We start from the raw sequence: 17,412 nt of genomic DNA, 5'->3' as shown, positions 1-17,412 counted from the left end.
TTTTAATAACAAATGGTAAAAAAAAAAAAAAAGAGATGATAGTTGAATACACTATTCTAAAATTCAAATAGTGAAATGAGATTTAAAAAAATGAATGATGTAAAAACTTGTTTTTAATATTATACAAGAAAAAATAAATGCAATATATTATTTTTGAACTTCGATAAACAATAATATTAAAATTATTATTTAATATCTTAATAACATAAAAAGGTGGAGAATAAAATTATGAATAATTTTCTTAATCATATTACAGTAGTTATCATTTTCATACATTAAATTAATCATTTGAAATTTGCTTGATATATGTTGGATGAATATATATAATTATACTAAATTATATATATTGTTGTGGAATAATTAAATAAGGAAGATCAAATATATGTTGTATCAATATATGTAATAATTTCTGTTACTGATAATATAGTGTTTTTTAACATTATATAATATTTATTAATATTATTTTTCGATACATACATATAGTGATAATATAATAAATATAAACTAATGAGTTAGTTAGTAAAAAACATGTTTATTTTAATATAAAAATAAAATTAAAAATATGTTTTTATGAAAAAATACTAAAGTTGTAGATGCTTATTATTACTCCTAATATAATATTCAATGCTATTATTATAAGTAATGGCCGTTTCAACCCATACAATTTTTACTGTTATTATTTTTGAATCCTCAATTTTTTTCGAAGCCCAAAAACTCATATTATTGACACACTTCCAAAAAAGGGGCCGCAACTTCACACTAACAAGGCCCAAAAATATAATTACAATTATGTTTTCAGAATTAATCTAATTCTATTACCCTACAACTCCTATAGTCTCTGCGTTTGGATAGAATTTGTCTGCTCATAGTTCCCAAGATCTCATATGTGTCGTCTCCACATTTTGCCAACATTTTTCCTCACCTGCTGAAGGAATCTTCCATAAGCACCATAGCACTTCCCCAACTTAGTTGGACTTAGTTGCCAAAAATATTTAAAAATATGTCGTTGAACCGATTGATTTATATAGTAAATATAAGAATGAGTAATGAATATGAAAGGAGAAGATAAGAAATTAGATTTTAATTAAATTTATACCTATTAAAAATATAAAGATAGATTATTATAAAAAAAATTAAAATATAATAAAATTTTATAACATAATATAAAAATAAAAAATTATGCTCAAATTATATGAATTAATTACTTAAAATGGCGTGATATCGTGATAAAAATCTCGAAGGCTAACAATGAATTACCTTTATCTCTGGTTTAATATTTTACTAATGGTCTATTAGCATTAATTAGGGTTAAGTATGATTTTGGTCCCCAACGTAGAGGCCAAAAATTTATTTCGTCTCCGACCTTTTTTTGCAACAAAATGATCCCGAAGGTTCCAGTTTGTTTTAAAATCGTCCCTCAGATGATTTTATTCCTCAGGTCGTTAGCGTCCGTTACAACCGTTTTAAGGGAAAATGATAATATTAATAAATATCAATAATAATAAAAATAATAAAGAAAAGAATAAATATATAAATAATGAAAGTGAATAAAGGTGTAGTGTCTGGGGTGTTCAACGTCAGCGTCTTCTGCTGAAGCTCAACGGAGAGCAGCAGCGTTATGGTTCAGGAGACATCGTCCATGGCTTCCCAGAGTTCAAGAGCTTCACGATTTTGTTCACCTGCGAAGGAGTTGCTCTGCAGACATGGCGAGAGGCTGATTCTGCGAACTTCAAAGATTCTGGGGATGCGTATACTATGAGGTACGGTGTTGTTCCTCTTTTGTAATTCTGGATCTGAGAATTTGGGGGGTTTTTGATACTACTATGTGGCTTCTATCAGGTTTAGGATGGCTGTGATTTCTTCTGATGGATAGATCCGGAACTTGGAGGTGCTCAGCAGGAGGTTGGGATTGCAAGAACCAGAGGAAGATTATAAAATTAAAAGCAAGATTGAAGGAGGTGGAAACGAAGCTTAGGATTGTTGCTGCTTTATGTATTGCTGGTTGGGTGGGGTTTTGTTTTTATTGCTGCAGAATCAATATAAGTTAAAGCATCCATATGGAATGCACCTAGGTTATTGAAGGTTGTAGAAGGCTTAGAGAAGGTAGGAGGGGGGTTGAATCTATGACCTTCTTTTACTTTAATTAAATAACCCTTTCAAACAAACTTTCAGTCTGAATCTGTTTGAAATCAACAGCGGAAAATTTATGAGACAATTTTATTTTGTCTCATGAATATCAAAAAACAGAACAGAGCAGGGAAGAGAGAAGCTGACACCATCATGTATCCTGGTTCAGTTGCCTTGTGCAATGCAACCTACATCCAGTCTCCACCACAATAGTAGTGGAATTTCCACTATAGTTAAAGTATTACATACACCAATTCCACAGGATTGACACAATTCTTTCACTCTCAAGTTCTAACCTAACTTGACTTGGTTATGCTAATACCTAACTCTTCACTCTTATTGCTCATCCAACTAAGAAAGGGGTACCTCACAGGTACAAGATACAAGACACATAATCAACCTAAAGAAATTTGAAATCACTCTAGGCTTTTCACTCAAGTGTTTCTCTCTGCCTCTTTCCACTCTTAGGCTTTTACTTGAGCTCTCTCATTCTGCCTTTTACCTCAAGAAATTACAGAAAGATAAACATTGAAAAGAATATTACAATCTGTAAAACATGAAGGAGATTAATGCTTCAACTACCTCTGATTTAGTTCCTCATTTTGGCGAAATGCTCCTTTGACTAGTAAGCACTGTCCAAGTTGATGAACTTCTTCAGAGAACTCTACTTAGAACATAAACCTCAAAATACTAGTTCTCTCTCCTTGCTTTCTGAAAGATGAAAAATCTTCTTTTGTATCTCCTTGCTTTCTGAAAGATGAAAAATCTTCTTTTGTATCTCCTTGCATGTTGCTGAGTTGCTCTCTTCCAAGTCAACTCTTCGAGCCGTGTGCTACCAACATACCATTTCACTCTTCTCAATTAATTCCTAAATTAGAAATTTTGAATCTGACCCTCTTACTTGATCGAAGGTCTCAGGGAAGCAATAAAAAATTTGTTCAATGGTAATCCTAGATCTGAACCATTAAAAGTGTGCTTTGCCTCCAAGAAACTTTGTGAACCATTGATTTACAGCAGCAGAGATCAAATACTTATTTCTTCATTTAACCAAAAATGGTATCTTAGAAAGTTGGCGAAGGAGTGAAGAAATTAACATGCATGCAAATGGAAATAAATCACCTTTATCTTCTGACTTAGCTTAACACAGCTTGATTTTGGCGATTAGGCATTTGCTTTTTGCTTAACCTTTCTCTTTCTTTCTTCTTTGATGAAATGAGCACGAGGAAGAACAAAGCTTTCTCTCTCTTTTTCTCTGAGGTTCTGACCGAAGCAAACTTATGAGGTGTATTGGGAAAGTTTCAGCTTGATGAATGCTACTTGGGCTTGGATTGGACATGTTTCCATTCCGTCCAGCTGATTTTTGCAATATTCCTTTGGGCTTTGAGTGTTTGAGATCCCACTGAGAGACTTGGTTATTTTTCTATCTGTTTGGGCTGCTGCAACTATTTTATTTCTTTGGCCTGCATCACTTTATCAAACACAATTAAAAACTAATTGATATTAGTTAATTTCTTAACCCAATAGTTATAGATGATTAGGTAGGGAATTTTATGAGATTTGTTGTGATGTAGGGGTAAAGTTTGAGGGTAATTTGTGATGTTACAATGGTTTAAGGGTTTAGCATGTGTGAACCTATTTGAATTAATGAAGCAAAGTGTTGTTAAATGTTGCAGAAAATGTGACTTTGGTTAATGGTGAACCTGTGGTAATTTGCAATCCTAAAAGCATGAATCACAGTAACTAAAAATTCAGTCATTAACTATTGGCAAACTTCATTTGATGAGAAGTTAAAACAAACACAAATTAACTGTTGGTCTCCACAGGCCTAATACCAAAATACAGTGGATGTTCTGGCAGTGTAACAAAAAATAGAGAAGCAGTACTCAACTACAGTGTGCTGAGTCACCTAATACCAAAATACAATCATGAAACCAGGTTCTATAAAGCAATGTTCTGAAACTAAAGAGATAGTACTAAAATACAAACATTGTTTCCATACTACTAAGACATAATTAACTAAAGAGATGACATGCAAATCCTAAAGATTCCCCCACTCAGATGGAGGTAATTTGGCTATCAGCTTCAGCTTATGCAGAGGAACATGTGGTGCACCACTTTGTATGACAGAAAAATGTCTCTTCCTCTCAAGTGGCTGGCTCAGGAATTGTTTGTTGCTGGTGAAGGTTGCTGCTGCTGCAGCCTTGTTCTTGGGTTGGGCTTGGGTGTTGGGCTGAGTGGAAGCTTTCTTAGGCTGAGGTGCTGGTTTGTTGGGCCAAACTGCTGGTTTCTTGGGCCTTGGGTTTGATTTCCTGGGCTGAGTTGCTGGTAGGTGGGGTAGTGATAGTGCAGTCTTCCTCTTCTTCCCTGTCTGAACTATTTGACCAGAGACCAGCTTAGATGTATCCTTCTTCCTTCTTTTTGTTGAGGCTGGGGCCTATCAAGGAAATGTAAATTACAGAGACAGTTATAGACATATCCAAGTAGTTAAATTTATAGAAAGCATTAGAGTAAGTAAACCCTAGAACATAATGTTACAAACCTTCTTCTTAGGCTTGGTGCAGCCACCCTTCTTATGTCCTACTGCACCACAGTTGGAGCACCTTTGGACTTGACCCCTCCGTGACAGATGATTCTGGCTTCTGTTGTCTTCATCTGCAGGCCCTTGCTTCCTCTTCTTCACAGGTCTGTGGCTTGGCCTCCTATATGGAGGTGGCATGACATCGTCGTACTGAGTCCTCTCCCATAGGTCTGGACCATCAACAGGATGTATGACCTCCTGATAGCACGTCAGGTAGGCTTCCTTCTTGTAGCAATCATCCACGTAGGACTCGAAATTAAGGCCATTGAAGGTGATCCAGCTGATGGCATGAGGACAAGGAATCCCACTCATTTGTCACTTCCTGCAAGAACACTCACCAGCAACCAGATCCACAACAAATTTATCCAGTCCACACATAACCTCATACTTACTAGCCCCTGACCAATATGGCCTCCAATCTCTAGCTAAGCTTGCCCATTTCTCTATTTTCTTCCTAATCATTGGCATGATGTTTCCCTGATAATTCAGAACCCTATCCTTATTGGCAGCCCATCTAGTCATCATATACACCCTAATATCCTCTAACATGGTCATAATAGGTTTTTCTCTTGCCTCTACTATGACAGCATTGAAACTTTCACTCATATTATTAACAAGGGTGTCACATTTTGAAAGAAAAGTAAACCTGGACCTGGACCAGAACCTAGGTGGAATGCCATTCAAATGTCGAAATGCTCCCTCATTCAGACCTCGCAGAGATTTCATTTCCTTCTCCCAACTCTGCCAGTGACTTGCCTTAGCACACCTCCACATTCTGTTCTTCAGCTCCAAGCCCAAAAATTTCTTCCTGAAATTGTTGTAGAGATGCCTGACACAGAACCTGTTGTCCACCTCTGGAATGACCTCTTCAAACGCCGGCAACAGACCCTATTAGCAGAAGGTGAGATTTCATTCGATTAGTACGTTTATAAATGTTTAGTTAGCACAAAAGCATAGTGTAATACGTAAAACTACCTTCTGCTGATTAGATATAAACGTGCATTTTGCAATATTGTGTGGACCCAAATCCTTGGACAGATGACGCAGAAACCAGACCCAAGAATCCTTTGTCTCCGTCTCCACAATTGCATACGCAATTGGAAGAATGTGGTCATTTGGGTCTCTTCCAATTACAGTCAACAGTTGTCCTCCTTGGGGGATTTTCAAGAAGCATCCGTCTAACCCAATAAACCTTCTGCAGTGCTGGAAACTTTTCTTGCATGCATCAAAACATACATACAGTCTTTAGAAAACACAATAGTTCATCAAGTTTGGATTCTGTCTCTCTTAAGCAAAATCTGGTGATCAAATCACTTTTAGAATCACCGTTGATCCTGGATTTATTCTTAAAAGCTCTCCACAGTAATCGTTAATCCTCCTGTACTGCTCCCTGAATGCTCCCTGGATCTGGCTCAAAACTTCTTGTTTTGTCTTAGCTGTCATTGACTTAGTAACGGTTAGATTCCACTTTTTGTGTGCCTTTGCTACCAAATCCTTTACCTTGATCCTTCGGTCGGATTCCACTTTCTTCTTAAACTGAGTGCCCGGCCATTTGGAGTGCATAATTCCAACCCTGTGTGTCTGCATGTAGGTATGTTGCAGATTCATGCTTCTTAGTTTCCATGTGGATTCCTCACCAACCTTGTGTGCATATAACCAAAAGGGGAAGTTTTTCTGACATACAGCTTGGACCCTCACCAAGTCACACTTCTTGAATTTAATATTCCTGGCTGTTTGGACTGCAAAGGCTGCCACCGTGTCCTTAAACTCTTGCCGAGATTCATATAATGTGCCCACCTTCCATTTGTACTTTCCCATGTCCTTTTCAGGTTTATACACTCGAAACTTCTGCCCCTCACAATAAGCATCCTCCTCTGTATAATCACCCCTCAAGTCTTGTCCTCCAATCATATGATCCTGCTCCAAGTGATCACTGTCGGCTGCTTCCTCATCGTCCAAATCACTTGTCACAACCCTTTTACCCTTCTCCGCATTAGAGTCCTTTGGCACAGAATTTTCTTCACCAAATCCACTTTCATAGTCATAAACCTCCTCACTGTCAGTGAAGTGGATGTCTTTGGCACTAACCCCCTTTTCATTGGATGACAAGTATGTTAGGTCATCACTGTCTTCGCTACTACTATAATGGTCACCGGACCCAATCTGTCCCTCCTAGCTTAACTCTTCTCCAACATCCTTATTCTGACATTCGGTTTCAACCGCATCGCCAACTCCATTAGTCTTTTCTTGGTCCCCTTTAAATACCACTACCTCCAGGCCACCACCTTTAGGTTTTTGATAAACCACAATTTTATGGTTTATTTTGGATTGAATTGAGTGAATTTTGTCAGTTCTTGTCACACTTATTCATGTAAATTGCATGTTTTTAATATTTCTTCCTAATTGTGTGTTATGGTTCAAAACATGCTTCTTCGACCTTAAAAATGCTAATTCATAATCCTCTCTTATTGTCATTCGATGCCATGATAGGTGTGTTAAGTGATTTCAGGGTTTATAGGATAGGAATGACTTAGAGGATGGAAAAAAAAGTATGCAAAAGTGGAAGAAACACAAGAAATAGAGGAATTGAGAAGTTGGTACCGACGCGTGCGTGTGACTGATGCGTACGCGTGACCTGGTGCAGAAGTCGACCGATGCGTACGCATGGCAGACGCGTACGCGTGACAAGTGGCACGTGCCTCACTAAAGAGAACACGTTGGGGGCGATTTCAGAGCTCAATTCTGGCCCAGTTTTGAGCCCAGTCTGCAGATTAGAGGCTGGGAGTGAAGGAGGATAGGAAACACATTCCATTAGCTTAGTTTTAGATAGTTTTTGAATTCTAGAGAGAGAAACTCTTACTTCTCTCTAAGGTTTATTTTTCTTTGTTCACTTTCACTTAAATTTTTGGATTAGATCCTTTTTAATTTCAGTTCTTGTTGCTTTAATTGTAGTTTCTACTCCTTAATTTCACTTAGCACTCTTACCACTTTAGTAATTTTGAGTTTGAATTTGGATCTTGTTGGAATTACTTTTTATTAATGCATTGAGTTTTCTTTCATGTTCATTGTCGTCATTTGGTTTATTATTAGCAATTATTGTTAGTGGGTAGCTTTGATTTGGATTTATTTCTAAATTTTATAATGTTTTCTTTTAGTGCACACAAGGTGTTTGTGAAAATGTCTTTTATGATTATGGGGTAGATTTCTACTCTTGGCTTTCGGGTTGAGTATTGGAAACTCTTGAATTGTCAAAGTTTATGGTTGATTGAGTATTGGAAGTTGCTTGTTAGCTTGAACTTCACTAAAGCTAGTCTTTCACTAGGAGTTGACTAGGACTTGTGAACTCAAGTTAATTGTATCCACTTGACTTTTCTTCATTTGCTAGAGGATAACTAAGTGGAAGCAATAGACAATTCTCATCACAATTGATAATGACAATAGGGATAGGAACACCAATTCTCTCCCCTAGACAAGACCTTTATATTGATTGATTGTTACTCGCTTTTACTAGTTTGGAATTTCTAGTTTCCTCATTCTCAATTCATATCTCTTATTCTTATATGCTTTTAGTTGTAGTTATTTTGATGCTTGCTTGTTAGTTAGATAATGCTTGTTTGATATTTCTAGTTATATCACTTTAATTGTTAGTTGGTTGTTGGTTCTATATACTTGTCAATTTACTTCTTCTTAAGCAACCCAAAAACTCCAAAATTTCTAACCAACAATGTGCATTCTAGTGCAAGTCCTTGGAAGAACGACCCAAGATTCTACTCCCGGTTATTGAATTTATTTTTGTAACATCCTCTTGTGACTTTGATTTGAGGATACTTTGTCGGTTGGGACTATATTTTGCGATATTGAATTGGAAAATCCTTTGATCAATTCTTAACCGGCATTTATCCTCTATTAGTTCTTCACTGTTGACGCCCCCAGAATCTCCCCCCACGTCAAGATAACCAACCTCCGAAAACCTCTCGGCATCCCCAACCTCATGCACCACAAACAAATCAACGAAGCCCCTCTTCCCTGCTATGCTACACATCTCAATTGCCTCTGAGTCACCTTTCAACAACTTCAAGTGACTCTTGGAATCATTTGCAGTTGCGTCTTTGTACCATAACGCTGCGATGGTGAACTTCAAGTATCCAAACTGCCTCAGCTCCTCGTATGCCTCAAACACACTCCACCAATCACCGTCAATGTCTTTCACGACTGTAGCTTGACCCTTCAAGTACTTGAGCACAAACCGTTCTCATATCTGAATGCACCCCTATGGTGCACCTCATGTTAAAGAGCGTCATCTTCTTTCCGAACAACTCTATTATTCAAGACAGGACGTTACTAAACCAAATAACAAAGAGAACAAAAACAATCAATGCAAACCCTATCATTACACAGAGATTCGCACGGCTTAGATTAAACCCTACACCCGTTACCTCCATCAATAAAGGCAATATTGCATGGATAAAAAGATTATCTCGACAAGGGCTATCTGTAACAACGAAGCCAAGTCACGAATGCAGGAAGTTATTCAGGAACCTCGCTCGAGCTACCAACACCGAACACCCTTCAACCACTTGATTAGACAGTCCTCGCAGAAACGCTTTCGTACGGTTTCACACGGACGTTTCACTCAACAATCCTTTTTTCAAACACTGCTTGCTTGGGGAAGGTGAAATGATTTCGTGGGAATGTAATGAAGGGATAGTAACTACTAGGGGCAACTTTGTCTTTAAAATTTATTTTTTGGCACAAAAAACAATTTTAAAATAAATTGAAACTTTCACAACCACTTTATTGTGGAAAAAAGACAAAAACCTCTAAGTGAGAGACCAAAATTGTCCTTAAGCCCATTAATTAACCAATTGATTAAGAGCTACACTCAGAAACTCAGCGAGTAGAAGAGCTTCGCCATGAACGCCCCTGACCGTTACGAACGCTTTGTCGTCCCCGAAGGCACCAAAAAGTATGCCTCATCTCTCTCTTTCTCTCTCTCTCTCTCTCGTTTTACAGTTCTAAATTTCTAATTGTCAAAACTTGATTTCAGGGTGTCGTATGAGAGGGACACGAAGATCATCAATGCCGCCTCTGTCACTATCGAGAGAGAGGAACACACTATTGGCAATATTATTCGCATGTGCGCTTTTTTTTTCCCTTCAGTTTTAATTTGATTTTAGCTGTATAAACCCTAAACCTAAATCGTTCGCTTTTTTGGATGCTTGTATTTTCAGGCAGCTGCATCGAGACGAAAACGTGTTGTTTGCTGGATACAAGCTGCCTCACCCTCTCCAGTACAAAATTATTGTGAGGGTGGGTTTCCAATCTTCCATATTTTTTCCCTTCACTAATTACTAATTACAAAGTTTTTGGTAAATGTATAGATCATAATAAAATGTGATTGAAATTGGCTTCACAACAATTTCATTCACAAGTGATACGATGTAGTTTGGTACTAAAAGCGTGTGTTTCTGATGTCGGATTTTGAAGGGGAAGGGAGGTGGAAGAAAGGCTTGAAGAGTTAAAGGATTCTGCTTTGCTCTTCAAATCCTTTCTTTCATTCCCTACATTTGCAAGAGCTCCACTCAAAATTACATCCTAAGAGTCAAAAGTTACAACTTACCCTAGCTTGTTTACTAACTTAGTGATGGTTTTGAAGCATTTAATCTTTTAATATTCAAAGTTCACACTTCCATAGGTATATGCTTTTGTGGTATTTTTGTTTCTAATCGGCACTTGGAACTTGGGAGTGTCTCAAATTTCTATTTTTATGTGCAACATCTAGAAATAATTAGCATTACCTGTTGTGCTGTTGCTGTTGCTTTTGCAGATACATACCACTGGCCGGTCAGACCCAATGCAGGCATATAACCAGGCTATTAATGATCTGGACAGGGAACTTGATCACTTGAAGAAGTCATTTGAGGTCTGTATGTTGTTTCTTTTTTTTTTTTTCCTCTTCTTGAAAATATGTATAATTCTATGCAATCACTGATACTTGTTTACTCCTTGATCTTGGGAATCTTTCGGATATTAGAATATTATCCATTAGTACCGGGCAATGATTGTCTGATTGGCCCCATTTCAATATCATCACTCTCAAAACTGCAAAGTTGCTGCAGGTTCTGAATTAGATCATATCATTTGACTGTGTGGTGTACCTGATGTTTTGTCAGTAACTTGTTCTAGGAAATTGGAGTCTGAAGAGGTTCAACTTAAGTAACTTATAATATGTTAAAGAAGAATACTTATATCACAAGTTTGGCATCTCTTGCTATATTTTGCTAGGCTCTACCATTCTAGTATTATGTTATCTTTTCTTTTTATGGTATCTGCCTTTTCCACCTAGCAAATGTGGTTAAGTCCAGACAACATTTATGGCGAGGACTGTGAGTTGGCTTTTTCCTTCTATATGAGATGTTGCCATATTCTGAGAATGCATCTTTGTGAATATTGAGAAATTGCTTCTCATGACTCTCCGCTTCTATATGGCACTTCAAACGTAAATACTAATAGTCTCTTGGTAGTTCTTTTGTGGTGTCTTGAGAATTGGCTCTTAAGTTCTTCAAAGTGGGCATAATTCTGGCATTTCAGTGTGGGGAATAGGGAAGAATTATGTGGAACCCCTGTACTACCTAGAATGATTATGTTACAATATAATTTTGTGCTGGGAAGAGACAAATCGCTTATGGATTTTATGTAGTTTTCTTGTCCATTTTTATTTGAGTTTTGTTAAAAATTCATGTTTTTTAATTGCAGGACGAGATGGTGAAGTTTTCAAGGGACTATTAATGTACATTCAAGATGGAAGTTTTTCCCTTTAGCCTTTGCTGGATATGAAACTTGTTAAAGATGTTTCTTTTGGACCAAGGAACTTCTACAGTGGTGAACAATTTCAATGTTAACAAAACTATTGAAGGATGATTTGCATTGTACTAAGCTAATTATGTTTAAAAAGGAAAAATCCCGTCACATGAACCCTGTTTCTCTCCATGAATCTTGAATGTGAATATACCCTTTTTTTAATTGACTTTTTTAATCTAGTATAACTTGAATTATTTAAATGCAATGTTCAGTGAGTTGAGTTGAACTGAATATGAATATATTTCGGGGAACATACACTTGAAGATAGCATGATAATGTTGAACGCAAATGGTGGGATCTGTGTATAAAATAGTTGTTACAGGAGTATATTAGGGTTGAACAATTTTAGTTTAGAAGAACAAGGGGATTTAGCTGCACATAAAGGCATTCCTAATGCTTTCGATCATATTGTTTGAGACGTGATTCACTGCACAATATCTTTATTGATCTTAACGTCATGGTGAAATCTTCATGAAATTCTACATTTATCTTTACAATTTTCACAGGGTTTACTGTATCTTTTTGTTTTCTTGCTACGGTTAGTATCTACAACTATACTACCTCATCATCTAATAATGCCTACATGATGAGAAGTCCTAATCAAGACCATCCAGTTCTCCTTTGAGTCTATGTTGTTGGATTACCAAACACAGACACTGTCATTGTGAAATCTGGTCCCGAAAGTACATCCCCGATTGCTTCCAATACTGGGTACTGTTGCCAATCGTCCATCCCTTTTGTCAATATAGAGTTCACCCCACCTTCTTTACCTACAATGACTAAAGAGTATTGCCCTTCAAATGATCTGAGAGTTGTGAATGTTTCGGCTGCGCTTGCAAGATGCTTCTCTAAGTAGGAAATACGACCCCCATTTATATGCTTTTTCATAGAATTGTGCAAAACATTCGTCGTGGTGTCCCACTTCGTCCTCCAGCTCTGGAAGGTTGACCCTATAAGCTGCTAATCTTGAGGATTCTGCACTGGAATCTACTAGAAATCTGATCAGTGTAAGTTTCACTCCTGGATGTTGCGCTACCTACCTGCTTAGGCAAGTGCTTCCCTATCATCTTTTCGGCCAATGAATATTATAAAGGAAATTATTTGATGTATTTCTAACGTTAGAAGGAATTTACATGCATATTTTATATTTTAATTAGGATTTTTTTATCTTTGAATCTAGATGAAGGATATAAAAATGTATGAGTAATTACCCAAATCATTCCCAAAAATTTTAAAAGCGAATATTTTAGTCCTCAAGAAAAATTAATACACAGATCAATTCCTATGGTTTTACTATGATAAACATATCCGTCCTTAGTTCATTTTCCGGCAGAGTAATTACCAGATCAGTCTTCAAAGATTTTAAAAACGGTCATTTTAGACTCTAAGAAAAATTAATACACGGATCAATCTTAACATTTTTTTCCGTTAGACATAACAGTCTTTCATCCAAAAAAAATAAAAATAAAATTATTATTATTATTAATTGCACAGAAATACTATACCAAAATTTTTTGTATTTTTTAAACAAAAATAATGATAAATTTATTCATTAGATTCTTATGTATATATTTATAATAGAANTTGAAACTATTTGATATTTTTGTATTTAATATAATCAAAAAATGTCATATTTTAAAAAACATGTTTGTATTAAAAAAATATTTTAATTTAGATTCCAAAACATCATTATTCACCTTCCTTGTTTCTAACAAAAAGAGTGTATTAATATGATAGTGTCATCGTCCAAATGTACAAAGTTAAGTTAATAATAATAAATGTCGACATATAGTAAAAGTAAAATGGATGAGGGACTGTTATGTTTCACAAAGAAAATCGTTGGAGAATGATCTGTATATTAATTTTTTTTAAGGACTAAAATGTCCGCTATTAAAATCTTTGGGACTGATCTGGCTGTCGAAAAATAAACTGAAACTGATATGTACATTGGGAATTGATCTGTGTATTAATTACTCAAAATGTATCCCCCTCCAAACCCCCCCCCCTTTTCCTCCTCCCTAACACCAAAATAATAGAAGTATATCCTCAACTGCATCTGTCTTACAGGATTGTATAGGATCCCAAGATTATCTTGTCTTCTCAAGTATTATGTTATGATAGCTGCTAGCATGCATATTATACTCAGATAATTTATTTTTTTTCTCAGGTGTTGGATTCTGAAGGAAATCTGAGATTCATTGTATATCTGTCTTAATTTGCAGGTTTACAGAGATTCAGAATCAACACCAATGGTTTGCTGTGATATTTGCCAGCGCTGGGTGCATCGTCACTCTGATAATATTAGGTTTGGTAGTTTACCTTTTGCATTTCGAAGGTGAACTGCTTTCATTTGCAACCAAGAATATATATGTTGATGAGCATTCCATTTTTTGTGTCATTTCCATTGTGAACTTCATGATCCTATTTCCTTTTATTGTCTTGTTGATTAAAAATTCTATTCTTTTAGGTTTTATATTTTTAAAAAATTAAGTAATTTTTCTCTTAACACTACCATTAAAATTTCTCTCTTTCCATATATATTACTAAATAATTATTTAAAAATTTACTTCCCAATACAATTAGAAGCCAACTCTTATTGATATTCATAGTTAAAAAAGTTCTTTCAATTAATATAGTTGCTACACAAAAATTAAAGCTAATTTGAAAAGAAGATAAATAATATTCTTTTAAGTTAATTTTTAAAAAAGAATATTAATTTCGTTTAAATTTGAGAATTGATCATTCTAACGAATATCTAATATAAAATTTTTAAATTGACGATTAAGTACCAAAAATTAAATAAAAAATTATTATAAGATCAAATTTAATAATCTAATAAAAATAAATAAATATTATTATTATATATTATTCAAAAATAATTTCAAATTGTAGCTGGCGCTTGCCCCACACCACTGCACTTGGATCCATCCCTGGTCTTCACGTAGCCACTAATTCTGGCGTTGAGGTTAGTCATCATTTTTCCCTGTTTAGAGTTTGCTTCTTTCATTTTTATTCTTTGTTTAATATCGCCACCGCCACAAGTCCACAACTACCTCTCAGTCAGTTATGACTAATAAACCAGACATGCAGTATAGTTTTGTTTTTAAAATTTTATAAATGAAAATAAACTGAAAAACCAAAAGTACTTAATATATAAAATAGTAGAAAATAAAAATACGCCCTTGATTATTTTGTTTGATCATGGGATTTACTAAGTTAGGTATTTGAAACTTGAAAGCCAATGTACTTGAGTACTTGACCCGTACTCGTAGGCTCGTAGCTACTGGTTTTTATTTATATTTTTCACACCCCAACTTCTGATTCAGCCACCACCACCGATTCAGCCACCACCACCGCCACCTCTGCGGCAGTCGTCGCAGACCACCAAGCACCGTTACGTAATCTTCGTCCTGTAAGAAGCTTAACTCCTCACTCGTCCTTTGTTTTTCTTATTTCATTACTAATAATCCATTAGCATTAATTAACTAATTGATTAAGAGCTACGCTCAGAAACTCAGCGAGTAGAAGCGCTCCGCCATGAACGCCCCTGACCGTTACGAACGTTTTGTCGTCCCCGAAGGCACCAAAAAGTATGCCTCATCTCTCTCTCTCTCTCTCTCTCTCTCTCTCTCTCTCTCTCGTTTTACAGTTCTAATTGTCAAAACTTGATTTCAGGGTGTCGTATGAGAGGGACACGAAGATCATCAATGCCGCCTCTTTCACCATCGAGAGAGAGGAACACACCATAGGCAATATCATTCGCATGTGCGCATTTTTTTCCCTTCAGTTTTGATTTGATTTCAGCTGTGTAAACCCTAAACCTAAATCGTTCGCTTTTTGGATGCTTGTATTTTCAGGCAGCTGCATCGAGACGAAAACGTGTTGTTTGCTGGATACAAGCTGCCTCACCCTCTCCAGTACAAAATTATTGTGAGGGTGGGTTTCCAATCTTCCATATTTTTTCCCTTCACTAATTACTAATTACAAAGTTTTTGGTAAATGTATAGATCATAATAAAATGTGATTGAAATTGGCTTCACAACAATTTCATTCACAAGTGATACGATGTAGTTTGGTACTAAAACGGTGTGTTTCTGATGTCGGATTTTGAAGGGGAAAGGAGGTGGAAGAAAGGCTTGAAGAGTTAAAGGATTCTGCTTTACTCTTCAAATCCTGTCTTTCATTCCCTTCATTTGCAACACTCAAAATTACATCCTAAGAGTCAAAAGTTACAACTTACCCAGCAGCTTGTTTACTAACTTAGCGATGGTTTTGAAGCATTTAATCTTTTAATATTCAAAGTTCACACTTCCATATGTATATGCTTTTGTGGAATTTTTGTTTCTAATCGGCACTTGGAACTTGGCAGTGTCTCAAATTTCTACTTTTATGTGCAACATCTAGAAATTATTAGCATTACCTGTTGTGCTGTTGCTGTTGCTGTTGCTTTTGCAGATACATACCACTAGCCAGTCATCCCCAATGCAGGCATATAACCAGGCTATTAATGATCTGGACAGGGAACTTGATCACTTGAAGAATGCATTTGAGGTCTGTATGTTGTTTCTTTTTTTTTTTTCCCCTCTTCTTGAAAATATGTATAATTCCATGCAATCACTGATACTTGTTTACTCCTTAATCTTGGGAATCTTTCGGATATTAGAATATTATCCACTAGTACCGGGCGATGATTGTCTGATTGGCCCCATTTCAATATCATCACTCCCAAAACTGCAAAGTAGCTGCAGGTTCTGATTTTGATCACATCATTTGACTGTGTGGTGTACCCGATGTTTTGTCAGTAGCTTGTTCTAGGGAATTGGAGTCCGAAGAGGTTCAACTTAAGTAACTTATAATATGTTAAAGAAGAATACTTATATCACAAGTTTGGCATCTCTTGCTATATTTTGGCTAAGCTCTACCATTCTAGAATTATGTTGTTCTTTCTTTTTATGGTATCTGCCTTTTTCACCTAGCAAATGTGGTTAAGTCCGGACAACATTTATGGGGAGGACTGTGAGTTGGCTTTTTCCTTCTATAAGAGATGTTGCCTTATTCTGAGGATGCATCTTTGTGAATATTGAGAAATTGTTTCTCATGACTCTCCGCTTCTATATGGCACTTCAAAAGTAAATACTAATAGTCTCTTGGTAGTTCTTTTGTGGTGTCCTGGGAATTGGCTCTTAAGTTCTGCAAAGTGTGCATAATTCTGGCATTTCAGTGTGGGGAATAGGGAACAATTCTGTGGAACCCCTGACTACCTAGAATGATTATGTTACAATATAATTTTGTGCTGGGAAGAGACAAATCGTTTATGGATTTTACGAAGTTTTCTTGTCCATTTTTATTTTAGTTCTGTTAGTTACAAATTCGTATTTTTAATTGCAGGCGGAGATGGTGAAGTTTTCAAGGGACTATTGATGTACATTCAAGATGGAACTTTTTCCCTTTAGCCTTTGCTTGATATGAAACTTGTTAAAGATGTTTCTTTTGGACCAAGGAACAATTTCAATGTTAACAAAACTATTGAAGGATGATTTGCATTCTACTAAGCTAATTATTTTTAAAAAGGAAAAAAATGCTGTCACATGAACCCTGTTGCTCTCCATGAATCTTGAATGTGAATATACACTTTTTTTAATTGATTGTTCTATTTGGTAGCGTTTGGTAGAGAGACAGTGACTGAATGATTGATACTGAGAGACAGAGACTTAGAGACAGAGACTAAAATAAATCTTAGTATTCTGTTTGGTGCAAAGTAGGAGACAGAAATTGAAACAAAAATGAAGCTCTAATTTAATTTGTACAAAGGATAAAATTAGAATTAATTAATTGAAATGAGGGTA

The 17,412-nt window shown here is 36.0% G+C and overlaps 2 protein-coding genes across 6 annotated transcripts; one reads left to right on the top strand and one right to left on the bottom strand.

Moving 5' to 3' along the window:
- LOC107632544 lies at positions 5,021-9,147 on the bottom strand. The gene is made up of 5 exons (XM_016336216.1): positions 9,142-9,147; positions 8,667-8,930; positions 6,032-6,796; positions 5,681-5,920; positions 5,021-5,593 (listed from the first exon to the last, which is right to left on the bottom strand). Exons 1-5 carry the CDS (start codon positions 9,145-9,147, stop codon positions 5,021-5,023), a joined length of 1,848 nt encoding a protein of 615 aa, XP_016191702.1.
- On the top strand, positions 9,519-17,209 carry LOC107629693 (DNA-directed RNA polymerases II, IV and V subunit 11). Of its 5 annotated transcripts, none has more exons than XM_016332548.2 (6): positions 14,684-14,978; positions 15,065-15,156; positions 15,242-15,331; positions 15,424-15,502; positions 16,022-16,117; positions 16,955-17,209. In XM_016332548.2, the coding sequence occupies exons 2-6, from the start codon at positions 15,104-15,106 to the stop codon at positions 16,985-16,987; spliced, it is 351 nt and encodes a 116-aa protein (XP_016188034.1). In that variant the 5' UTR covers positions 14,684-14,978; positions 15,065-15,103; the 3' UTR covers positions 16,988-17,209. The 5 variants fall into 5 exon arrangements, with proteins under 5 accessions (XP_020973855.1, XP_016188032.1, XP_020973856.1 ...); XM_016332547.2 differs by having other exon boundaries at positions 14,692-14,978; positions 15,077-15,156; XM_021118196.1 differs by lacking the exons at positions 14,684-14,978; positions 15,065-15,156; positions 15,242-15,331; positions 15,424-15,502; positions 16,022-16,117 and adding exons at positions 9,519-9,671; positions 9,753-9,842; positions 9,937-10,015; positions 10,533-10,628.

This window comes from Arachis ipaensis, chromosome B03 (genome assembly GCF_000816755.2).
Source record: "Arachis ipaensis cultivar K30076 chromosome B03, Araip1.1, whole genome shotgun sequence".
NCBI lineage: Eukaryota > Viridiplantae > Streptophyta > Magnoliopsida > Fabales > Fabaceae > Arachis > Arachis ipaensis.
The sequence above is the reverse complement of the archived record's forward strand: the minus strand, read 5'-3'. Positions and strand labels throughout refer to the sequence as shown.